At 41.2% G+C, this 25,000-nt stretch overlaps 3 protein-coding genes across 4 annotated transcripts in view; all 3 read left to right on the top strand.

The window, feature by feature from the left end:
- LOC105925917 (PH-GRAM_MTMR9 and Myotub-related domain-containing protein) overlaps positions 1 to 8,904 on the top strand; it is a 9,235-nt gene extending 331 nt beyond the window's left edge. The window contains exons 1-11 of one of the 2 annotated variants that reach the window (XM_012862025.3): positions 1 to 286; positions 602 to 658; positions 1,090 to 1,198; positions 1,301 to 1,426; positions 3,560 to 3,733; positions 6,281 to 6,498; positions 6,582 to 6,743; positions 7,178 to 7,319; positions 8,106 to 8,326; positions 8,418 to 8,569; positions 8,669 to 8,904. The exon at positions 1 to 286 is cut by the window's left edge and continues 331 nt beyond it. In XM_012862025.3, the coding sequence (XP_012717479.1) occupies positions 102 to 286; positions 602 to 658; positions 1,090 to 1,198; positions 1,301 to 1,426; positions 3,560 to 3,733; positions 6,281 to 6,498; positions 6,582 to 6,743; positions 7,178 to 7,319; positions 8,106 to 8,326; positions 8,418 to 8,569; positions 8,669 to 8,769 (1,647 nt within the window). In that variant the 5' untranslated portion in view covers positions 1 to 101 and the 3' untranslated portion in view covers positions 8,770 to 8,904. The remainder of the gene's footprint in view (positions 287 to 601; positions 659 to 1,089; positions 1,199 to 1,300; positions 1,427 to 3,559; positions 3,734 to 6,280; positions 6,499 to 6,581; positions 6,744 to 7,177; positions 7,320 to 8,105; positions 8,327 to 8,417; positions 8,570 to 8,668) is intronic. The other variant, XM_012862026.3, reaches the window with a different exon arrangement.
- A 2,757-nt stretch (positions 8,905 to 11,661) lies between these two features.
- On the top strand, positions 11,662 to 17,361 carry LOC105925944 (L-threonine dehydrogenase 2). Its single transcript, XM_012862060.3, has 9 exons — positions 11,662 to 11,977; positions 12,085 to 12,288; positions 12,861 to 12,903; positions 12,985 to 13,055; positions 13,135 to 13,284; positions 13,373 to 13,545; positions 14,890 to 14,980; positions 15,064 to 15,333; positions 16,588 to 17,361. Exons 2-9 carry the CDS (start codon positions 12,099 to 12,101, stop codon positions 16,731 to 16,733), a joined length of 1,134 nt encoding a protein of 377 aa, XP_012717514.2. The 5' UTR covers positions 11,662 to 11,977; positions 12,085 to 12,098; the 3' UTR covers positions 16,734 to 17,361.
- Positions 17,362 to 18,167: 806 nt separating this feature from the next.
- Positions 18,168 to 24,218, top strand: LOC118561792 (serine/arginine repetitive matrix protein 1-like). The gene is given in 6 exon segments (XM_036134000.1): positions 18,168 to 18,279; positions 18,887 to 18,976; positions 20,988 to 21,018; positions 21,021 to 21,109; positions 23,747 to 23,917; positions 24,116 to 24,218. Coding segments are annotated over 6 exon segments (501 nt in total). The 5' UTR covers positions 18,168 to 18,258; the 3' UTR covers positions 24,215 to 24,218.
- The last annotated feature ends 782 nt before the right edge of the window (positions 24,219 to 25,000 follow it).

The raw sequence follows: 25,000 nt of genomic DNA, 5'->3' as shown, positions 1-25,000 counted from the left end.
TTCTCAAACAGAGGCAAGGAAGTGATTTGAAGTGCGGGGTAGTTAGAAAGAAAGTTAATCTCTGGGGAGTTTTTTTTTCTTCTGAAGTCTGAGGGGGACTGATGGAGTTTTCTGAACACATCAAGACGGCCAACGTGGAGGATGTTGAGCTGCGACAGCCGCTGCACCCACCGAGCAGAGGGACCCTGTGCATCACCGGCCACCACCTGCTCTTCTCCGGGAGAGAGGAGGGCAGCTCCCAGCAAGTTCTGCTGCTGCTCAGGAACATCGATGCCATTGAGAAAAGGTGAGGGTAGGATCGGTCCAGCACAGTGAAGCATTATTGATTAAACGCAACATTGTTTATCACATGACTGACTTCTTAGAATAAGGATTTGAAACGAGTTTTTTTCCCCTTTTTTTTTTAGAATCATTACCTAACTTAATTCAGACTAAATGTCAACTCCTTAAATGTACAAATTCCAAGTTAAACCATTTGTTTTTGGACTACATTTGAAGTCACTGACATTTTCCCGCTTCCAAACCTGTGAATGAACTGATCATAACCGTGCCATTTAATCCCACCGTGTCTAATTACCCTTCCTTAAATCTGTCCAACCAGTGTGGAAAACCTTTTGGGCTATTCCGGCTTCCTCTCTAAGGCAGCCCACAGTGACAGGTTTGGAAATGTTGGTGTTGCCATGTGCCTGGCTGCTGTGTTTTGCCATTGTGCTGAAAAAAAAAGGAAATTTCACAACAAAATTACAGCAGCTCTCTGCAACTTGTCGTTGCCCTCCCCTTCTCCCCAACCCCCATGCTTCGCTGACTCCTCTCTGCCTCTTGCTGCTGCTTTATTTCAAATGCCTTGTGAAAGTATTGCTCAAACCACTTGAAACTATTTTGGGTCCCTGACTAAGAAAAGAGCACCTTTCATAGAAAACCCCGCTGTTTGGGTTAGGCCTTCCTCTTCTGCTGCAAGTTGAGCATCCTGCATTGCTGCAGTCATAGGCACGGCCTTGGAATAGGCCTTTGAATGGCATTGGGACGCCGTGGCTTTGTAAGGAAAGAAAAAAAAAAAACACGTGTGCATACTTTGTTTCATGTGTGCAGGATGTCTGCATCCTCGGGGACGATCACCATCAAGTGCAAAGATCTGCGCGTGCTTCAGCTGGACATTCCAGGCATGGAGCAGTGCCTCAACATTGCACACTCCATTGAGGTATTTATAGACATAAGTTAACAAGGACACAATGGATCAGAACATTTTGTCCTAAATTGTTACGGCATTTAGCGGCTAACTTCGTTTTTTTCCCCCCCGCAGACCCTGTCCAGTCTGGACAGGGTGTCGGAGATGTATCCTTTCTTTTTCAGACCCACCGACCCCAGCCTGCAGGACCAGTGGGGCCTCTCGACCCCCGAAAGACACTACGCTGAAACGGAGGAGCTGGTAAGCAACGTGCGAAGCTCGGTACGCTTGCTTAACACACCCTAGATAGTGCGTGTGGTAAAGCGGGACACAAAAAAAGCCCTAAAAAGGCAACCGTTTGTTCAACAACAATCCAGCAGGCGTATGACAGGAAAATGCCAGGGAGGGTGAACGTCAGGGTCACCTTTCAGGATATCCCTGTTGCTTAGCTTTCATTTGTTTTTCCTTGTTCCCAGAATGTTTCCCTGTTCGTGTCTTCTTTCTGGGAATAGCAGGGCACCACAGCTAAGGGTTGGGCAGTAAAGATTTTAGTTGTTGCCAGTGTTTTATGGACCCGATATTCTTCAGGTTGTTGGGATGTATGCATCGGGGTGGCCTGGTTACTGGGAGAAACGGACTGGAATTTGCACGCCTAGACATTTCTATTGTCATTGATTCTTGGGTTGTTGTTTTTTTTTTTTTTATTGGTTGTTTGAAGCCATTCTACAGAACACTGCAAATAGTTCAATTTACTGTTTCTCTCTAAATCCTGAACATGTTAAAGAGCCCATATGTTGCTCACTCACATATGCACATTCCAGCAGTACCTCTGATTTTAGTTACTGTCTCTTTAAGGCCTCTCAATGAAATTCAGAGATTTCAAATTTACTTACCCTATTTGTTCCAAATAGGGTAAGTAATCCAAAAATATTCTAAATTAGTTACGTAGTCAAGCTTTTCAAATGAGTCATTGAGTACTTAGCTGTAACATAACTTACAAAAATCGTGGTCCATTCAGGCTTCTTGGAGGCTTTTTTAATATGGTCTTGGGCAGCTCTTCCCCAAGTATTACTCTAAGGGTTTTCTTTGGACTCTTCTTGTGTTCTCACTTCTTGGAAGAACGCAGCAAAGACCTGGCATAGGACAAGAGAGAAGTATCATCTTTCAATCGATATCTACTGCAGTGGTCTCAAACTCAAATCATTGAGGGCCGGCATCCTGCAACCTTTAGATGTGTCCCTTGTCCTACACATATTCAGCTAAACAAAAGGAAACAAATACAGTCCTTTAGACTCAATACTGCTAACCAAGGTCCTGACTAAGGCTGGGCGATATGGATTAAAAAAATAAATCTCCGATTTTATCATATCAAATCCGATTAATCGATTTTTTCCTCCTTTTTGTTTCATAAAAAGAAATTAAAGAAATTATTTTAAAACCTTGCTTTTTATGTCAAGTATTTCGTCAGGGAGTTGACCTGAATTCGAAGTGCAACTAAAAACAAGCTGTGAAACATGCTTGTAAAACAAGATGGCAGCCGTGCCATTATAAACAATGAAAATATAACAAAACATTTGCTGCTAGTGGTATTACACATTGAGCTAAGAACAGGCTTCACTGCACTTGTGAACATCAAACTAAGTTTAAAAAAAAAGTAAATAAGTAAATGAAGTACCTCGTATTATGGTAAAAAAAAGTTTCCACTTAACAATATTTTGACAATACATTTGCCTAAACATATATTCAGCATCACATGCTGTTCTCTTCATGGAAACCCAATGAGTGAACTGGCAAAATAAAATCCAGATTTTCCAAAAATGAAATCTTAAAGAATTGTAAATTCGATTAATCGATTAAATTGATTAATCGCCCAGCCCTAGTCCTGACAATCTAATTTAAAATCGTAGGCTCAACATAGGTTTCCCCCTTGACTGTTAGGTTAGAGTTAAAAGGTTTAAGAATGAAATATTCCTCTGGAAAGGGGCGCATAGTGGACTGAAATAGCTGCAAAGTCAAAGGCCTTTTGAAAACATTTAGGCCTTATGGAGTTATTGCTCCAGACCAATTTAAAAAGATTTCAAAATGTCTTACTTGTTCAAAATCGAAACATTGAGATGACATTTTTGCACCATGACAAAAAAATAAATGTTTCTGGAGCAATGTTAGGGTTCAGAGTTGGACATATATGGATATGGACATAAATATATCAACCCTCATTTATGGATAGCCTGATACAGCAGGGATGTATCTGACAGATTTAAAGTAATGTTTGACTGGAAAATCCCCTGATTCCCTAAGAGAAGTCAATGAAAGTCTTTAGCTATAGCCAGTTAGCCTAGCATGAATCAGGTTGGGTGTTTACAGATTCTAAATGTGATCTCGCTTCATTTTCAGCATAAGAGATGGAGACTGAGCAGCGTAAACAAAAGCTACTCGGTGTGTCCATCCTATCCTCCGGCGGTCATTGTTCCAAAGTGCATCGACGACGAAACGCTGCAGAAAGCGGCCAAATTCCGGCAGGGTGGCCGCTTCCCTGTCCTGTGCTACTATCACAGGAAGAATGGCATGGTGAGGCTCTTATGCTGGCAAGATTATCTGTACCCTTTGAACTGTTTTATATCTTTGTTAAAAACACAACGTTTATTTTATTCAGATGTTATGTGATAGACCTACACAAAGTAGTGCATAATTGTGAAGCACAAGATAAGTTGGTTTGCAAAATACTACCTTAGACGGTGAACATCTCACAGATCACTGTTCAAACCATCATCCAAACAAAATGGAAAAGCATATGGCAAAACTGCCAACCTACCAAGGCATGGACAGGGCAAACCAAGTGTTAATCAGAGGCCAATGGGAACTCTGGAACAACTTCAAACATGCATGGCTTAGGTTAGGGAATCCGTTGACAAGACAAATGTTAGTTGTCCATGTGCAAATCCGTGCCCGTATTCACAAAGATTCCTGAGACTAAAAGAAGCACTTAGCGACGTCATTTTAGGAAAAATCTTAGAATTAGGGCTGGACGACAAAGAAAAAAAGCATATCGATAAAATAGAACTCATATTTAGTGATCAACAAATTCAAAACATAGATTTTATATGCAGCTCTGGCCATTTTATGCTGTTGCTTAACAACCTATTTTTAGATATAGAACATACAAACACTGAATTTGAATTCAACCCTTTATTCGACCAACTTTTTACCAAAACTACAAGTATTTAAAACATGAAAGAGAACACGTGCTCTCTGAACCCTATGAAGGGGGCGGAGCGTTCCTGGGTCTGTGTTTGTGATTGGTTGGGAGGATGTAACGACTGTAATATTAACCTACATGATAGGCTAGAATGAAGGAGGAAGGAAAACTGTTCTATTGAACTTTTTATTGACCCTTTTTTCTATCATCCATATACGTCTATCAATCGATATATAATGTTATTGAATTATCATCCAGCCTTACTTAGAATTACCACAATTATTACCTCAAACAATTATTACCTCAAACAAAAAGATTTTTCTTAGAATTTTACCTCAGTAAGATAAAGGCTATCCACAAAGCATCTTAGGCCTTAAGAAAGCTCCTAAAGGGAAAAGATGTTAGGAGTAGTAAGGAGGACCTTTAGTGAGCCTAAGAGTGTCTGAAGCAGGTAGATGGCGGAAACAGAGACAAATGGCTGATCCACCAGCTAAACAGTGGAGGAAATGAGAACATACACTTCCTTAACAAACATACAAATATAATATTTAGATAAGATAAACTTTATCATCCCCATAGGGGGAAATTAATTAGTTTCAGCAGCCGAGCAGGTTAAAACGGCTCTGCCTAACATCATTTTATTGAGGATAGATAAAAAAAAAGTTGGATAATCAATCAAATGTGGAGAAATTTTCAAAGAATATATAAAAGAGGTGAGAAAATATTTTCTATATTGCATGATAATGTCAGTAGCCTAAATGGAATTTCACTTGTGTGATGCTATCTCCTCGCTTCTGATTGCTGCACGGAGCGCTTCACTTTCCAGGCTGGTGCGTAAAAGCAACAAAATGCACAGAGAAAACGGTGCATTAATCTGCGGTAATACGATTCAATTTGCCTATTTGCGACATGATCCACGGACCAATTTAACTTTTAACACTCCTTCTCCTCCCAGAGATGACCAGACAGATGCGCTGCTGTTCTTTTTTTTATTTATCTTTATATTCTTTGTTTCATGTCGGCCATTTTGCCAAATATGACCGCTTTATACAAGCAGGCAATCCCAGTAAAATGCTGACAGGTGAGTGCGCATTAATATCAAAGAGACAAAAGTAGCAAAGTTACTGGCGAATAAACATAAAAAGAAGCAAATCAAGATGAGGATTTCAATAAGTGGATTCAAAGCATTTTAATGCTGTGTGAGAGTCAATAAATTGTGCTACTTTTTATCATCATGAGACGCTAATTTCTCTCCTTTGATCACTGAGAGCCGCTTGTGAGTTTTTTTCTTTTACTATCAACCAATCACAGCTCTTAAAAGACAGCGTCACATCTAGCAACGGGGTCAACCACACCTCCTCACTAAGATAAAAAGTTCTGCCATCTCCTTACTCAGAGTCGCTCTCAGCAACTATCTGAATTCACACCTTCAAGCTAAGACTCCTAAGGCAGGAATTTTTACACTAAGATAGGAGCTCTCTGAGAGGACTCTGAGGATCTCTGTGAATACGAGCACTGATCATTATAAAAAACTTAAGTCCACTTCACAGATTCCCACAAGTCATGAACGCGTCTCGCATTGAAACGCGGGGGCGGAGGCATCACGGCATGGATATGATCTCCTTCAGACGGGATAGGAATGTGGTCAGAGTTGATGGGAAGATTGCCCGATTTCAGGCTCTACATGTGCAAAGCTGGTAGAGCCACGGCCCAACAGACTCGCAGCAGAAGGTGGTTGAACGAAGCATGGACTCAGAGGTTAAAGAGATGCACGCACGCTTACCATGTATTTACCTATAAATCCTAATAAAGCACGTTATAGTCTGTGGTCGTGACCAGACAAAACGTGAAAAAGCTTCAGGGGCATGAGCACCTCAGCAAGCACGGTCCAACGTCTAACCAGGGCCGTATTTCCTCAGGTGATCATGCGCAGCAGTCAGCCGCTGACGGGTGCCAACCGAAAACGCTGCAAGGAAGACGAGCTCCTCCTTCAGGCCGTGATTGAAGACTCAGATAAAGGTTTCATAATCGACACTCGCTCAAGCCAACAGGTTCAGCAGGCTCGGATGACGGGCGGAGGTTTTGAGTCCAAATCCTGCTACAACTGCTGGAAAAGACTTCACAGGCAGATGGAAAGGTCCGTAGGAAGCGTGTTGTTGACTTTGCAGACCTAACCAGAGCCAACCTTCTCAATCTCCGTTGTCTTGTGTGCGGGTTCAGGGGTAAGCCCCTCCAGGAGAGTCTGATCAAACTGGTGGAGGCCTGCGGGGACGAGTCCCACAACGTGGACCGCTGGCTCAGTAAGCTTGAGAATTCAAAATGGCTGTCTCACGTCCAGACGGCTCTGTCCACAGCTGGCCTGCTGGCGGAGTGCGTGGAGAGGTAGGAGCAACACCCACACTGTGTGCAAAAGGAGATTACACTCGTTGTGCACCTACATTTGTGCAATTACAATTGAAATAACTAACTCATCAAAGGATTTCTCACACTAAAATTATTGACAGCTACTGTGGCTTTAGGTGGAACCGTGTAAGTTTTAAATAACCGATCGCTCATTGGTAAAAGAGGAAGCAAGCATGGCAATGGATCAGGCAATAAAAGCTGAGTAAGCATAAAAAAGATGAAGCTTTTAATATTTTTTTTAAAAACTGATCTACTTTGAATCTGTTAAAGAAAGGCGTAAGGTTTGTAAAGGAGCAACGTTACACAAAATGTAAGGAAAGTAAAACGCTGGTTTTTGCTTCTAAAGCATCCTTAACTGAAGAATGAACGTGACTCTTTTTTTTTTTCATCATGACTGTTTTGTTTTTATCCAGGGACGGTCATTCAGCTCTGGTGCACGGATATGAAGGCACCGACTGCACTCTGCTCGTCTGCACTCTGGCCCAGCTCATCATGGACCCAAGCTGCCGCACGCTGGAGGGCTTCCTGTCGCTCCTGGAGAGGGAGTGGCTGCAGGTGGGGGGGGGGGGGGTGGTTGGTGTGTGTGTATGAAAAAAAAAGAAGGTTCTAAACCATATGTCCTTATTTGTTTATTTTATTTGTTCCTTTAAGACCACATTTTAGTGGATCATATATTTATGAATGCATTGGGTAAACAGTTCACTTCAATAATCCCTACCTAACATTGTAAAGAACACGGGGCCTTGCAGAACGTCTAACTCCATCGTGTTTTGTCGAGTTACAGCCGAAAACTTTGCATGACTTTGGTTGGTGTTTTATGCGACCAACCAGCACAAAGTAGTGCATCAATGTGAAGCGGAAAGAAAGCCTTGCCACAGATTCTCCTTTGGGTTCATGTCTTTACTTTGACTGGGCCACTCTAGGATTATCCTTTATTTAGCTCTAGTCAGTCCCATCAACCAGGACATGCCTTCTTGTTAGGTATTCATGGCGGTCAGGGGGTTCATTTTCTGGCATACAGTATTTTGCATCTTGGTCTGAAAGTAAAAAATGTATGCCAAGCTCCTTCAGAATTAGAAGCCTCTGGAAGCTTCCCCGAATAATGAGTTCCTTGCCGAGCCTTTAGGTGTTTAGTTGGGAATCAAGTTTGGAATCATTTTTAATAACATAACCCTAATTTAAACCTTTCCATAACTTGCTTTGTTCCTTTGCACTACATGATGCTGTTTGTTCAATCATCTTCTCTAGCAGACCTGTAAAGCCTTCACAGAACAGCAAATATTTAGACAAAAAAAAGTCTTTTTGTTTTTGTTAATTTGATCTCGTGGTCCTTTCCTGCAGGCGGGACACCCGTTCCAGCAGCGGTGTGCCCACTCGGCCTTCTCCCACGCTCGCCTCCAGCAGGAGTCTCCCATCTTCCTGCTCCTGCTGGACTGCGTTTGGCAGATATGGCGGCAGTTCCCCTTGGCGCTGGGCTTCTCCGAGGCGCTGCTCCTCAGACTGGCAAATGAGGTCTACGCGTCAGACTACGGCACGTTTCTGTGTAACAGTGACCAGGAAAGGTCAGCTCCGCAGTGCCGGTTGTTCACTCGGTCCAGATTGTAACGCAGGAGCTCATCCGTGTTGTTCGCTGAAACCAATTCTCACTTTCAGGTGTGCCCTGGGAGTGAAGGAGAGGACTCACTGTTTGTTCAGGGCCCTGTTGAGGCCAGCAGAGCGAGATTACTACTCAAACCCTCTGTACGAGCCCACAGAGCTGGCAATCTGGCCCTCAGTTCACCCTCAGTCGCTGCAGCTGTGGCAAGGTGAGCTGCCATTGGTGCATTCATGCCTCTCTCATGTTGCAGATTCGTATACAAGAACATGACAGCGATCGGTCTTTGTGTTTTGATGTCATCCCCCAGGCTTTTTCCTGAGGTGGACGCAGCAGGCGCGTCACCTTGAGGCGGTTCAGGAGGAAATCAGGAACTTGGTCAATGAGTGGGCCAGGATGACACAGAGGTGATGACGCCCCTACGAAGACGTTCCAGCTTTAAGTCGGAAAATGTCTCACAGAGAAACATTTACATGTTTCGTCCATGTTTAAATGTACAGTATTTTTTTTTACATCTTCATAAATCTTGAACTTTAAAAAAAAAAACAGTGTTGTCACTTTTTTTTTTTTTATTTGGGAAAATAGACAGAAAAACATTAATCTGCCATGATTTGAGATTCAAACATCCATTAATTTTTAATACCTTCCTAACCCTGTGATTTATTGCAATATAAGGTCAACGGCCGCAATTAAACCTTAACCAAACCTTAATTAAGCATATTTTAAGTGTTTTTACTGTTGATTTTTAAATGTTATTTTCCTTTTAATATCAGCCTATGGTGAGCATTAACCTGACGCCGCCAGATAGATTTGCTTCGCATATCCATCTGGAAACCTTCCGTTGAAGTAATTTTGGGAAGGGGCGAAAATACTGGTTAGCTGATTGGCCTATGTTGGTGATAGACAAGCCAAATAAACCAATCAGATCAACGAAGCATATGACGTACTCGTCAACATGCTTCGTCGTCGCTCTGTTACGAGCGACGACGAAAACACAACCACAAGCCAAGCTACTCTTGCTGCTGCAGGTAAAGGCTCGTTAGCTCAGCAAAGAAATACTCTGTAATTCCGATAAAACTTACTCGATAGCCACGCTAACGCTAGTTTCATCGGCTGAAGCCGCCATGTTCTTTAGACTGAACTGTTGCGCTTCTCGTTGCGTCACACCTCAACCCGCCTCAAAGCCAACGCTGATTGGACGTTCGTTTGGTGAACGGCTCCAAATTTTCTTTAACGGAGAGTAGCCAGACTGATCTGCGAGTGAAACCTTGAAAGCTCGCGAGATCAGGATGGTCTCACGAGGCTAGGTGAGCATTACCACAAGGTAATTGCATAACATTACCACAAGGTAATTGCATAACAATTTCTCCAATTAAATGGTAAACTTCCATTTAAGCCCTTTCATTAGACTCTTGTGTGTAAATATACACTGGCACCTGATGGAGAGCCAGTGTGGCCTGATGGTTAAAAACATGTAACTTCAATTAACTAAGGACGAATATATGTGTTAAAACTGTTGGGATTGAATTCACCCATAAAAGTGGACGTCATGCATCACTGGCCATATTGTACATAAACATCTTCACCATTGCTGTGAAAATTATGTTCTTGAAGATATTCTAGCAATGCTAATTGTTCTGCAGGCAAATAAATAATTTTTTTAATCAAAACAATATTTTCTGCAGATTAGTTAAATTACAGTGTTTTTTTAATTACTATCATTAAGTACAGTACATGAACAAATGAACAAATTACTACAAAAGTACTAAGAAATGTTCACACATTTTATTAAAGAATGCCATTTAATTGCACATAAACAACAAACGTTAACCATGCTGCGCTCATTAAACCAAAGTTATCAACAAAATGCATTGTCTAGCCGTGGAAGAAGCTGCGGCACGCTGCACCCCAGGAGTAGCTGTATCCCCCTCTGGCTAAAATAATTTCAGGGAGATTAGCCAGATCTTTTAAGCCGTCTACATGAAGGATTCTGTCGGTCCAACTTTCAGTCTGGTCTTCATATATTTCTCAGAGAGCAAACTTTTCCTCTTTGAACAGCTCATACGAAGTTAAACCTGTGGCGTCTCTATCTGATTGTCCAGTCATGTTGTTTCATAATCAACAAAAACAACAACCCACAATAGGTCCTGTGCTGACATGTTAGGACTGTTGGAGATGATTTTGCTGTGTTTGAGACCTATTTAAAACCATTTCCAGACTCATACAACTTTATTTCTGAAGTCCTCTGACAGCTCGCTGTCACCTTAAGAGTCGTTAAGGTGAACGCCAGACTAATTGTCGGATGTTTAAAGTACCAAAATGCTGAGTAATAACGGGCTCCTGATAAGATCCACTTGTTTATTTTGCCTGTTTTGAGTAGGAATAGATGTGTGGGAGTCCTATTATACTCCTCAACAGAAATAGCATTTATTCCTGAAAATTTTAAACATACACTTTCAATTTGGTTATCTTACTTAAATCCTCAGTAAAAAAAAAAAGTTTACCATATAAGAGGATCTCCAAATATATTACAAAACATGCTGACTTTCATACAGATTTTTTTCCCTTCCATATTGGTGTAAAATAAAGACCTTGACGAAGCGTTGTGGGGCTAATATCCAAGTCAAATGAGGATGACGATTGTGACAGAGCATGCGAACATTTCAACAAGACAAGGGTTGGAGCACCAGATGTGCTGATGGAGTTGATGTAGCTGGAGGAGGTACCGATGCTGAACCAGCGAAGGATTTTGAGGAAACTGAGGATTTTCCTCCTGACAGAGCTCCAAGAAGAAAAAATATCAGATATCCTGACGCTTTCATTTACTTTTTTTTTTTATTCAGTCCAATAAGCAATTACTGTTGTTTTTGTAAAAGTGTTCATTTTAAAACAGAGAGTTCAACGGGAAGGCTAGCTGTGTTAAATTTAAATATAGAACATGGTAGGATATATGGTGCATTTGAGAAGATCGTACATTCTAGTTCGGATTATAGTTATTTTTTAGTTGTTCTAATTGTATAGCCTCAAATAATGTTTTACCAATATACAGATTTCAAAGCCTAAGTCTACAGTTTTGGACCTCAGTGGATGTGAATGACCTGCTGAAAGGTACATATTACAAAAATTTATTTCACTTGCGTTATCCCTAAAGACAAATTCAAACACTTGAGGGGTCAAAATGCATTCGTACAGGGGATATAACCACGCATTATGTACAGTGGAAGGATATCCAACTGGCACACCCCTCAGTCCTGTTAAGCTCAGCTAAACAGTCTTCACAATACAAATCCCTGTGCACAGCAAGTCAGCATGTTTGCCCACACCGAGCTTCGCAGGCTAGAGACTCCAGTCCAGCTCAGTCAGGGGGGCACAGGCCGCTGTGATTGCACAAAGGTGGACCAGAACCACATCGCCCAGCATGTGTCTCTACACCTGCATGTTTGTCCAGCGGTTACTGGGAGATTTGTGGCAGTGATTCTAGCACACACACAAAAGCAATCTTACAAGCTGTCATTTCATAGTTTTGTGTCGAGGAATTGTTGTGGATTTACTGAGTTGCACCAGCTGACTTTGGATCGAAACTCACCGGTCTGGGATTTCTGAATTTGTCAGCGTAAAGGTAATTTATGTCTTCTTTTTCCTTGACGTGTAGTAAGCTAACAATTATGATTGTCGTGGTAATGAACGGTAATCGGTTTGCCGTTTTTTTTTTTTTACCTTCCTAAGGACGGCTACGGGACATGCAGCCCGGCGTTCAGGTGCGTATGCCCACGGCCGCACTGGGCCTGCTGTGCCGAGGCTGTCTCAGCAGGGCGCAGAACCGGCCCGGTCGCAGCTTCAGTTCTTGGCCCAGAAAGATGAGTAGGTGGAACAGCGAGGAGCCATGCAGCGCTGATCCTCCTCAGGAAAACCCGCGTGTGCTCATCACAGGTGAATCCAATTTCCAGCACTTTGCTCCTTATGATTTGTCTGTGTTGGCCACTGAATTCACGTTTTCTACCCCTTCCCCTTCCACTGTTTTCTATTGTTGGGCATTAGCTCTTACAATGAGAGGGGGTTACCTTGGTGATGAGCATCTAGTGAGCGAAGTAAGAGGAAGTATTCCTCAGATCTTTTCTAAGCAGAGGCACGCTGTCACATGAGAAGAAACGTGGCGGTTTAAGGACGACGGGCTCGTGTTGTTTAGCAGTTGTCATCAAAAGCAGAGCACCAGAGACATGTGCACTTTGTTTTCAAACTGCCTTTGCAGCAGGACCTCATTTTGACTCATCACAATAGAGTGGGAACAGACAGTGTCTGTGAGATAAAAGGAAGGGGAATAATAGCCTTGGGTGGCTTTTTGTTCTGGAATAAAGCCTTGGGGGCAAACAAAATCCCCCCTTTTTGTCTTGCATTCTTGTGTTTTCTAAATGCAATTACAGCCAAATGTGTAATGATGTAAAAATATGAACTTTTCTTTTCTCCTGGCGAGGTAAAATATACGGATGTGTCTCTGTGCGCAGGTGGTTTGGGGCAGTTGGGTGTGGGGCTTGCTCAGATGCTGAGGTGAGTTCTACACTATCTCCTTACATCTTAACGTTAAAATGTTTGAGATTTGATGTTTGTTAGAAGTGCATTCATTTCCAGGAACCAGTATGGGCCAGAGAGTGTGATCTTGTCAGACATCAAGAAGCCCCCACCACACGTTTATGCTAACGGTAAGGAAGAGTAATCTCTGCTTTTTGGAAATGCTTTTATTCTTTCCCATTTTCTGATCCTCGTGAATTTTCTTTTAAGGCCCGTTTGTCTATGCCGATGTGCTGGACTACAGACACCTCAGAGAACTGATCGTAAATAACCGCATTACCTGGCTGGTCCACTACAGCGCCCTGCTCAGTGCCGTGGGCGAGGCTAACGTGGCTTTAGCACGAAAGATTAACATCACGGGTCTGTTCTGATAGCCGGTGTTTACACGTATCCCCTTTTCATCAAAAGTTTCAAGCTGCTCATATCTCGGTTTCTATTCCCCATCCAGGTTTGCACAATGTCCTGGACCTGGCCCTGGAGAACTGCCTTCGCCTCTTCGTCCCCAGCACCATTGGAGCGTTTGGTCCTTCCTCTCCACGCGACCCCGCCCCCGACCTCTGTGTCCAGCGTCCAAGAACCATCTATGGTGTCTCGAAAGTGCATGGTGAACTGATGGGGGAGGTAAGATCTTAAATTACGAGTTTAAATTGAACACAATAGTGAGAAAATATGCCGCCTTGCAAAATACGCCACCTTGCAAAAGTTCACATTTAGTCACATTTATGCACAAAATTCAATGTATTTTACTGGGATTTGATGTAATGGGCCAACGCAAAGTAGCGTATCACTGTGAGGTGGAAGGAAAAATTATATAATGGTATACATTCTTGTTACATGTAAAAATCTGAAAAGGGTGCCATGCGGTTCTATTTAGCCCCCTTTTAATCTGCAGTTAAAATTCAGAAGCCACCTAACTAGTAAATAAAGTCTGCTAATTAATATCAGAATAGATACAGCTGTTGGTAAAGGCCTCAGAAGTTTAGTGAACAGCAGCATCATGAAGATGAAGATACACAGCAGACAGATAAGGAATAAAGGTATTGAGAGTTTGGATCAGGGTTAGATTAATAAACAATATCCCAAGCTTTGAACATCTAGAGCTCTCTTCAGTCTACAATATGTGAGTGGAAAGTGTTTGGCACAACTACAAACCTACTAATTCATGGCAATCCACCTAACCTGAGAAGCTTGGCAAAGGGAGCATTAGAGAAGCAGCCAAGAGGCATATGGAAATTCTGGGAAACCTGAAGAGATCCACAGCTCCAGAAACGACTCTGTCAGCAGAAGAAATATTAGTTGTCCACTCCCCAAATCTGCCAGTTCTGGAAGAATAGCAGGAAGTAAGCTATATGTTGAAGGAAAACCCACAAAAAGTCAGTTTAATAGTTTATCTCAAGCCATGTAGGGAACACAGCAAACACGTAGGAGAAGATGGTGAGATAACACCAAAACTAAACTTTTGGCATATTTGGAGGAAATCTAACACTGCACTTCGCTGTGGTGAAGCATGATGGTGACAGCATCATACTGTAGGGATGCTTTTCTTCAGAAAGGACAGGGAGAGATGCCAGTCAGATTTGATAGGAAGAAACCAACAGCAACAATGAAATATTTTAGGTCCAGGCATTTTTAAGTGTTATATTAGGCCACACAAAGTCCTGTCTTTTTCAATCCAGTATGACTGAGCTCAAGCTAAGTATTAGGTTGTTGGTGCAGAATTCAAATGGTTGGCACATATTTCAGATTTTTATTTTATAAAAACATAGTTTACATTTTTTATATATATTTTAAAAAGATATGTTTGCCACTTTGTGTTGATCTATCACACAAATTTCCAGTAAAATAAATAGAGGTTTAACGCTGTAATGTGACATGTGGAAACGTTCAAAAGGTGTCTATACTTTTGCAAGCTAGGGAAGTTTTGTTAAAAAAACGAAACAATTTAAGTCATTTTTTTCCCTGAAGTATCTCCATCATAAATATGGCTTGGACTTCCGCTGCCTGCGATACCCCGGTGTAATATCAGTCAACACGCCTCCTGGTGGAGGAACAACAGGTACTTCTCACCTCACAAATAGTTATGTTCAATCCATAAGCTAGATGGGACCGACTACAACCAGAAGACTTGTGTTGTTCCAGACTATGCTGTTCAGATCTTCCACGATGCTCTCAGCACCGGTCAACATGAGTGTTACCTGCGACCTGACACCCGTCTTCCGATGATGCATATCTCTGACTGCCACCGCGCCACGGTAGAGTTTATGCAAACTCCAGAGTGCCAGCTGTCGCTGCGCACATACAACATAGCTGCCATGAGCTTCACCCCAGAGGAGCTGGCCCAAGAAATTCGCAAGCATCTCCCGCACCTTAAGGTCAACTACAATCCAGACTCTGTCCGGCAGACAATTGGTATGACTTACTGTCACTGATATGCAAACTCAATGTTACATGCGGGCCGTTTTGTATTTATGCCGCTGACCAAAAAAATGATAGAAGTGTTTTGTAATAAATACAAAAACAACAAAGAAGAGAGCGTAGACAGAGTTAATGGTTGCAATTACTCTATCCATGTCTGTAGTGGAGATTGACAGAGCTACATGTAGGAGAACTACAGGACCAAAAGAAAATAGAATATATTGTTTCATTAAAAGAACATCAGAGAACAGCTCTGAAGGCTTTTGTTGGTGGAAACGGTGTTTTCGCCCTTCTCCCGAACGGATTTGGCAAGTTTTGTTTTCCGGGTCGCGCCGGTGGCGGAGCGGTTAGCGCGAACCATATTAGGAGGTCTTTAGTCCTCGACGCGGTCGGCCCGGGATCGACTCCGACCCGCGGTGCTTTGCCGCCTGTCTTCCCCCTCTTCCTGTCAGCTCACTGTCAATAAAAACGCATGGCACTAGAGCCGAAAACACAATAAAAAAAAAAAAATAAAGTTTTGTTTTTTCCTACGTCACTCTCATCAGCGTCACGGGTTGGCTTCGGTAGTTGAGTGGTTGAAATAGCACGTCGATAAAGATGACAAACAAGCGGCTTATCCAATCATATGCAAGGATTTTTGATAAGGCCCAGCCTTCTGAAAACGCCATTCCTATGGATCTGCTCAGATGGATGTGAGTGAAGCTAGGCGGAGCGACATCCATCTGGCTAGGGTCAGGTTAAGCCCTGGGCCTGCATTACTTTCTATGGAAAACAATAACAAAGAGCCAACACAAAGTGAATAGCGCCAATAGCTCTGTCAGTGACTCAATACAAGAAAGAGAGACGACTATACACATAAACACAGGGCCAGGAGTAGTTTCGGAGGGAAGGAAAAACAAAAAAGGGTTCACAATTAGTAGCTGCAATGACTCCATCAATGGCTCTGTCAAGGAAAGTGACATGGCCACCCACGGAAGCACTGGGTGAATAGTACTTTCTATAGAAAGGAGCAAAAAATAAGTTAATGGTATCAACAGCTCAGTTACAAGAGTAACAACATGTAATTTCAAGTGATTTGTTAACTAGTCTGACTGTTTCTGAACCAGTAAGGCTTTTTTTTTATTACCCAGAAAAACATTTAATTTTATGTAATCTTCTTTTATTCCTAAATGAGCATTAAAGCTGTTCTTGAAATCCCACCATGCTAGCATATTCTAACTGACGTTTTTGCATTGGGTTACTTTGTAGCAGACAGCTGGCCGGTGAGATTCGATGACTCCAACGCCAGGAGGGACTGGGGCTGGGCACCCACCTTCGGGCTGGAGGAGCTGGTGACAGACATGCTGCTCTCCGTTAGAGACAAGCGGACCAGGGAGGGATTTCCAGTCAGCTAGCAGTACCTTCTCAGCCCCCGAGAGGCAGATGCCATGCCTCTGGGTTTCTTCAGCCCGCGTTTACCAGCAACTTTCTTTTACTTCACTTTGACAAAGCACCAACGGGCATTCTGTGTTTTACCAGGAACTCTTAGTCAGAGCCTTTTAATTCACAGTAGAAAGTGAAATGTCTCACTCTACTTCAGGGAATCATACACTGTTGTACAAGCTTTTTTTTTTCCACATTTGTTCTGTGTCATGTAATAAGCATCACTTTACACATGAGCAAGTTGCCACGGAAAGCTGAAAAAACACAAAGGAGATCTGTAAATGTCACGTTTCCTGCACGCATCAACACAACTGTCTGTTACAGTGTATCTCACAATGGACCTCATCTTATACTCTGGACTGTATTTACACTATTGTTCATTCTGGCTGTCTTTTAAAGCACTCTTTTATGACATGCAAAATAAAATTACTAGACATTTGATGTAGAATTGATGATGGGAGGTCATTATTTATTTCTTTATTTTGCCAGCATTCTGTTTGAATGACTCTTATCAAACATTATTTACTTTGGAAAAACATTGTAGGAAATGTGGTGTACACTGAACCACAACGCAAATAATAAATATGTTTTTCAGCCAAAGTACTGTGTTTTGTTCTATCCATAGAAATGAGGATGCTTTATAATGAAATGTAAATAACATCCCCCAAAAATATTTTTAAACCATTTCAATTTGTCAACTCTACTTTTTTTTAAAAAGCAAATGATTCATCTTTGAAAGGGAACTGACAAAAAATAATTTCTGACAATTGGTAGTTTTTCACTTAGCACAATTATTTCAAAAGTAAAAGGTGGAATTTGATGCGTTGAAAGAAAAGATTAGAGCTTTTAGTTTGTATTCCTCCATTGCTGAACCTTTTCATTGCAGCTCTGACTGTATGTTTGGGGTCATTGATCAGCTCAAAGGTAACCCTCCACGGCTCCACCCCAGACTCAAGTCTTTGCAGCCTCCTACAGGTGTTCTTCCCGAATAGCTTAGCATTTAGCCCCATCCATCGTTCCATCCACTCTGACTAGCTTCACCGGGCCTGCTGAGGGAAAATATGCCCACAGACTTATGCTGCCACCACCATGCTTCAAAGTCAGAATAATATGGTCATGGTTCTGGTCACTGATGATCACTCACATATAAAAAGTGTCCCACAGATGGGCAGTGTGGTCTGGCATCTAATCTAAAGTTTCTTGTTTTACAGTGTTGCTTGTGGCCAAAAGACAACACAGTAGCTCAAATTAGAGGAAATATATATTGTATGAAATTATTTCTAGTCTATAATGTAGCTACTTTTTAAATAGTGTGATTTTTTTAGGCGCTCGTTTACACAAAACCACATTCTGACATAATAGGAACCATTCTTTTAGCTGCAGTACCGGCGCCTTCCTGTGGGGGCGCGCGCTTCATCCGGCTTCCCACTCAAGAGTTTCACCGGGGCGACGCACGTCTTTCTCCACTGCGCCTGAAACGATCGTATTTCCACGAAAATGGACGCGGGATTTTTCCGCGTAAGAGCTTTAAACACATAGCCAACACATTATCGCCCTTTCGTTCCGTTGCATGCTGATGTATTATGAATATCTGGCGAGAATACGGCGTGTGTGTGTGTTTCGGTGGGAGGCCATACAGTTGGAAGCGGTGCGGTTATGGCTTCGTCTATCAACTGATGTCAAACAATCTAGGGTTTCGCTGTGGGTTTTTCTTTGAGCCGAGCCTTTAGATGAGCTAACCTGTGTTCATAGAACCGGAGTTTGTTATATTAGTTCATATCTGAATGCTATTTTGCTGCTTTGTAGTGTTTTTGTTTATTTGTAGATAGTATTGCAGGAATTAGACCAGACCTTGGCTTAAGATGGCGCCTGGCCGGTGCGTCGCTGATGTTCCGACGAGCTATTCACGAACACGTTTGCGCTGCTGTTAATTAAACATTTTGCTCACACGTCTGTTGCATTGGAGCGCCCTGCGGTGTTCCCACCTTGCTTTTAAATGTGGCGATACGACCAAGTTGCCTTCGTTTCGATGATCTGGCAACCGGTCATCGCGTGTGACCCAGATTGCCTGATTAAAAAAAAAAATATATTTACCCGTTTTTATTGTTGTGTTTTTTTATTTAAGGGTACGAGTGCGGAGCAAGACAACCGTTTCAGCAATAAGCACAAAAAATTGCTGAAGCAGCTGAAATTCGCAGAATGTCTGGACAAGAAGGTGAGTGATGTCCGACAAGATGGATAATCAGACTTTGCTTTGAAACTCCTGCGTAAAGCGACGTTACTTCCGGATAAAAATGGAAACTATTGACACGCTGCCTCGTGTCGAAGCTGACTGATGTCACTGGAAAGGCCTTTTCTAATGTCTCTTGCATCTAGATGGTGAAAATAAAGAACTTTCTGAGTGATTAAAAAAAGCCTGTGATGCTTTCAGTTTGGATTTATCGTTACCCACTTTTGTACACATTGCTGCCATTTGGTCCTCTCCTAGTTCCACTTTGTGCGGGTGACAATATGGCTGGACGATATTTCAATAACAATATATATCGATCGATAGACTTATATGGATGATGGGTGGGGGGGGGGGGGTCAATAAAAAGTTCAATAGAACAGTTTTCCTTCCTCCTTCATTCTAGCCTATCATGTAGGGTAATACTACAGTCATTACATCCTCTCAACCAATCACAAACGCAGACACAGGAACGCCCCGCCCCATTCAAAGAGTTCAAGGAGCACCACTGAGCTATATAATACACTGGAGTGCTGATTTTGCCGAAAAACTGAAGTCACTGGCCGCCATCTTGCTACTCCCTACTCTCACAGAATCCCATAGGATTTGGTTGCAACAACAAGCAGTTTTTCTGGCTGAGTGAAAACGTTTCACAGGTAATTCTACAGTCAGTGGATGTACTAACACTATCAACTACTAGGAAATTATGTGCTGAAATATTTTACATGTTATTCGTATATTAAATATATATATGTATATATAAGTATGTGTATATGTATATTTGTATATAGATGTATACACATATGTAAATATATGTTTTTGTATATTGTTATTTATATATTTATAAATGTTAAACATATATATTTAAATGAATAAAATGCAAAATATTTCAGGCACATGACTTTCTCAGTACTAGATATTTTTAGAACAATAACATAAAAGAATATGGCATTTGACATGTCAAAAGTCTTAAGCCCCCCCTGAACATGAGAAAATCCTCGTTATACGATGCTGTAAGCGCACATATTCTCTGGTTACTGAGGGGGAGATAGGTGGAGGTACCAATATGGCGGCTGGTGGCCTTCAAAGGCGACTCGTTCTAACAGGACGGTGAGTTAGCACTCCAGTGTATAATTAGCTCAGTGGGGGAGCACGGGGTTCTTTTTCATTTTTTTTAAATACTTGCAGTTTTGGTAAAAAGCTGGTTGAATAAAGGTTTGACTTTGAATTCGGTGTTTGTTGGGTGCTGCATCTAAAATAGGTTGTTAAGCACCAGCAATAAATGTCCAGGGCTGCACTAAAAACACGTTTTGAATTTGTTTATAAGTATCAATATGATTGCTATTTATCAATACGCTTTTTTCTATATCGTCCCGCCCTAAATTAACAAATTATTCCCATCTATTAATATTTTTTCTCTTTTTTAAGGACTTTAATTTGGGGAGCTAAACAAAACAGAAATTAATTTAGAAGGTTTTGTGTTGTCTTTTAAAGACTTTGTATTGTGCTCTGTTTTTGTCGACTGGGGCACTGGACAAGTTGAAATCAGTCTATTTGGCTATAAAACTATATAAAAATGACACTTACCCATGATATCAGAAGTGTGCTTTGCTACAGCAGACACCTTAAGTAGTGCAATGTACTGCTAAAACATCTGTCTGTGCAGGTGGGTCGGTGCCTAGCTCCAGTTCTTATTGGCTGAGAGGCAGGGCACACCCTGGATAGGTCGCCAGTCCCTCACAGGGCGCCGCTGAACAGCACGCCATAACTGAATTAAGTCGGATGTTGAAGCAAACAAGCAATATGCAAACTGTCCAACCCTAAAGGGTGCTGTGAAACAACCCGTGGAAGAAAAGTTTCCTATGAGAAATGCAAAAAGAGCAGGACGTGTCGCTGAACAAAGAATTGGCAATTGTGTAAAAGACGATGGCTGCGAGATCAGAATTGCAGCTTTGCATCTGTTTGGTTTATATTTACATTTATTTATTATTTCCCTTAGGTGGACATGACCAAAGTGAACCTAGAAGTCATCAACCATGGATTACTCACGTTGTGACTGAGATTCTGGGGTTTGAGGATGATGTGGTCATAGAGTTCATATTCAACCAACTCGAAGAGAAGGTAAAGTCCATTGTTGTAATTTTTATTTAGTTTTTACTTTTTTTTTTTATTTTTTTCATGTGTGATAACTGTTGTTAATTTGAGGGTATTGTTTAGCCAGTAAGGAGGGACATGAACAAATATTGGCAGATCCTAGTGACACTGAAAATGAATGGGTAAAAATAACAACTGGTTTAAAATCTGATTTGTGTTAAATTACCATGTTTTGCTGTTTTGTGACAACATGCCTTTATCAGCAGTCTTCTAATGATGATGATGATTTATGATTTAAAAGGCCTGAACCAATATGGATGTTATACCTTGCATCAGAAGTATAGCACCAACATCTAATTAGCTCTCTCCTGAGCCCAAAGTCTCTGAGCCCAACTCTCCCTTCATGATGCAGTGTGTGTTTTGAGGTGAGTTGTATATAGGGATCATCCATCTCATGCCAGTGAACGACAAAAGTGAACAGTGCCATAATCATACGTCCGTATTTATTATCTTTCAAAATTATGCTGCTAAGTTCTTATTTAAATGTTGCAGAAGACAGAGGATAATACAGGAAAAGGTAAAATAAATAAATAAAACCACAAGGGTGTTTCTTAGCATAATTTATTTATTTTTTTGTTACCCGTTCAAAAACTGAAAAGTATTGTCTCGCTGACCCCCCTGATTGCAAGTTTTACCTCAATCTCTCTAGGGTGAGGGATGAAGTTTATTCGGCCGCCCTTTTAAACGCGCTTCGCAGCAGCAGCAATGTTTCCATCTATTAGTCAAATTGGTGACTAAAGTAAAAGCTTGAAATGTTGCTAAGTAACAAGTGTGCATCAGTGTTGGTAGAGTCAGTAAGGAGTGTTAAGAAAGAGTAAAAACAATACTTAAAAAAATAAATCCTTACACCGTGGCCATAAATTTGACAAGAATCCAAACTTTCAGAAATGTTGTTTTCCTGAAACTTCACTATTGAGATTTCTTATATGGAAACCAAATAAAAATAACCAGTTTCTTATTTGAACATATTTTTTCTAAAACCTTTACTGTCCATTCTTACATATTTTTATCTAAAAATGCTGAAACTTGTGGAAGTTTCTGCATTTCCTTTTTTTCCCCCACTTTTTTTGTGTATTTTTGCTTGGAGATTGGTCTTTTTTTTTTTTTTTTTAAATGAACATTTCAATGCATATCTTCACATTCCAAAAAGGGAAGAGACACGCTGATGGAAACATTAAAGATAACTTAAAGGAAACAAGTAGAGGGCTTTCCGTTTGCAAGTTGGTAACTTCAACCATTGGTGGTCAGAAAACAGAAAAAAAACAGATTTTAACTACTAGAAACAATACTTTTCAGCTTAGTGTTACTTTACCAATGAGCACATCCATTAAAATATGTTTACCATCTGTGCCGTAACAAACTGAAATCAGAGAAATAAGTCTGAAAAAGACAGCTGTACACTTTATAATGATTATCCCCTCTTTGAGTTATGTTTAAAACAAGAAAACAAAACTTTTTTTATATAATTTACCCTAAATACATTTCAACCTCTTGTGATGCCTAAGCAATTAGCGGGTTATCGCTGCACACATATTTAGTTTGAAGGATACGATGTCAGTTGTGGGGCAAAAACCCAAGTAATTTCTTAAAAAATATGTTTATTAAACATAATGCAAGCATCTATACAAACTGGCCTTGTTTAGGACTCTAGTGTGTTGAAATTCTTAGGTTTTATTTCAGTTGATGTGTATTTGATATGAACGTAAGTTTTAGTTCATTTGTTCAGTTTGCCCTAGATTTTTTTTATTTTGTTTTATTTTTTGATGTGTTGGGGGTTGTGGCAAAGCTAACGGTAAAATAAGTACTTTTGCATTGTGGAAAGAAAATTTTACTGTAATAGAGCTGAGATTATAACATGTCTCAATTTTTATCTAGTATAAATAAAGATATTTTTTTTGGTGTGTAACTGTGTACTCATTATTGCTTGTTCGTCTCTTGCAATTTAGATAAATGATATAACATTATGCTCAAGGTGGTTGAGTCTCAAGCAGTAGGGAGGCGGAAGCAAGCCAATGGAGCTCCGTGCCCACTGATCCCACGGGACTCACTGAAGACACCGGAACTGTACTTGCTGTGTTGGGTTTTGATGCACTCTGTATTGTGCTTACTTGTTTAACCTCAGAAGTATAGACTGTGGGGAGACTGGGAGAAATAGGGGTGGGTAGTGACACAGGAATGAAAAGTAGTGGGGTATATAATCTCACAGAATGCTGTTATAGGGTTTACTGTGATGTAATTAAGATTTAAAACCAGCATTTTATGCATGCATTTTTTTTATATATATATAAATACTTACTTACGTCTCCCCTCAGCTAACTCACATTTTCAGTTCCAAGAGATTGAGTACAACAGTTTGAATTAATCTATTGTTTCCAGTTCTAGTAGTGAAGCCCTGACATGTTAAGTATTGCTTTCAGAGTTGTACATGTTTTTTTTTTTTTTTTTTGATAAGGCTAAAAAAAATACCTCAGGATTAGTTTAGACAGGGTTAGAAGGTAGGACACCCCATTTGCGGGGCCCTGCCTCCCTCTAAATGTTTTCCTATCAGTTATTTAAACTGGCGTCCCTGTTTTTCTCTCTCTCCGCTTCGTGTTTGTGTTGCAGCACCCCGACAGCAAGATGATGCAGATCAACCTGACGGGGTTCCTGAACGGGAAGAACGCCCGCGAGTTCATGAGGGACCTCTGGCCCCTGCTGTTGAGCGCGCAGGACAACATCGCCGGCATCCCCTCCGCCTTCCTGGAGCAAAAGAAAGAAGAAATCCGACAGAGACAGGTGACGAGCTTCACAACGGCTCGGCGGCGCGGAGCAGACGCCTGAACGTGTTAAAAGATAAACCGGTTTTGGGAAGTCGCATGTAAAAAGATGGCGTCTGTTTATGAAGATCCGGTTTTAAACGTTAGACAACATATCTTCTCTATCTTAAATAGTAAATTGCTGACGTTAACACCCGTGCACACTTGTGTCTGGCAGATTGAACAGGAGAAGCTGGCTTCCTTGAAAAAGGTCGACCAGGATAAGAAGGACAAGGAAGCACAAGAAAGGACTCGATCAAAGAGCCCAAGAAGGTAAAGGGTTTTCTGTTTTCTTTGTTTGTTTGGTGTATGAATTTGTGAATTTATATTTATTGTAGTGAAATGACCAGGGTTTATCCTTTTTTCCATCTTTAGAAGTTGTCATAAAAGCATAATAGTTCATTCTGTACTGTGACAGTTATTTTATCTCTGATAATGTTGAGTTTGTTGTTCAAGGACTGAGCAGAGCACAAAGAAGGTGCTTTTTAGAACAGATGACACATTAAACCTCAAAATATCTGAGCAAACACTCCTGTCACCCGATAGTTAGCAACTACATCATCAAGTTATATTTTGAGGTTGCATCAGCTTTTTTTCCGAGCAACAAGTTCCGCAACCGATTCCTGTTAATGAAGATGTGTCGTTGATATTTCTGGGAGAATAGATGGAAACATGGTGCATGCAGTCTGTTGGGTCACGTGTTACGTTTCAGCTCACTTTGTGGAAAAATAATCAATCCATCTTCTAAGGAATTAGGCCATATAGGTTGTTTTTTGGACAGGCGTAAACGCCAGTGTCTGCTGCTGCTCACTGGTGGCCAGCTGGCTGGAGGACAACACTTTCCCCGCCATGTACAAAGGGACAAATTAAGCTGTTTGGAAATATTCAAGTCATAGTTTTCAGACTACTGTTGGTAACCTATGAGGGGTTATGTGTATGAAGCAGCTTAATTAGTCTGGCTACCCAGCAGATAGCCAGACTAATTTACCAGCTCACATCAGCTTAATATACTTGTTGCTTTAGAACCTCCACTTTAAATGAAGTGTTTACTGTGTTGCTGGGA

This window comes from Fundulus heteroclitus, unplaced genomic scaffold (assembly GCF_011125445.2).
Source record: "Fundulus heteroclitus isolate FHET01 unplaced genomic scaffold, MU-UCD_Fhet_4.1 scaffold_711, whole genome shotgun sequence".
NCBI lineage: Eukaryota > Metazoa > Chordata > Actinopteri > Cyprinodontiformes > Fundulidae > Fundulus > Fundulus heteroclitus.
The sequence above is the reverse complement of the archived record's forward strand: the minus strand, read 5'-3'. Positions and strand labels throughout refer to the sequence as shown.

Coding starts and splice junctions, on each gene's coding strand:
- LOC105925944 (XM_012862060.3), top strand. CDS start 12,099: ATGCAGCCCGGCGTTCAGGTGCGTATGCCCACGGCCGCACTGGGCCTG. Junction 13,546..14,889: donor ATGGTGAACTGATGGGGGAG/GTAAGATCTTAA, acceptor TTTTCCCTGAAG/TATCTCCATCATAAATATGG. Junction 15,334..16,587: donor CTCTGTCCGGCAGACAATTG/GTATGACTTACT, acceptor GTTACTTTGTAG/CAGACAGCTGGCCGGTGAGA.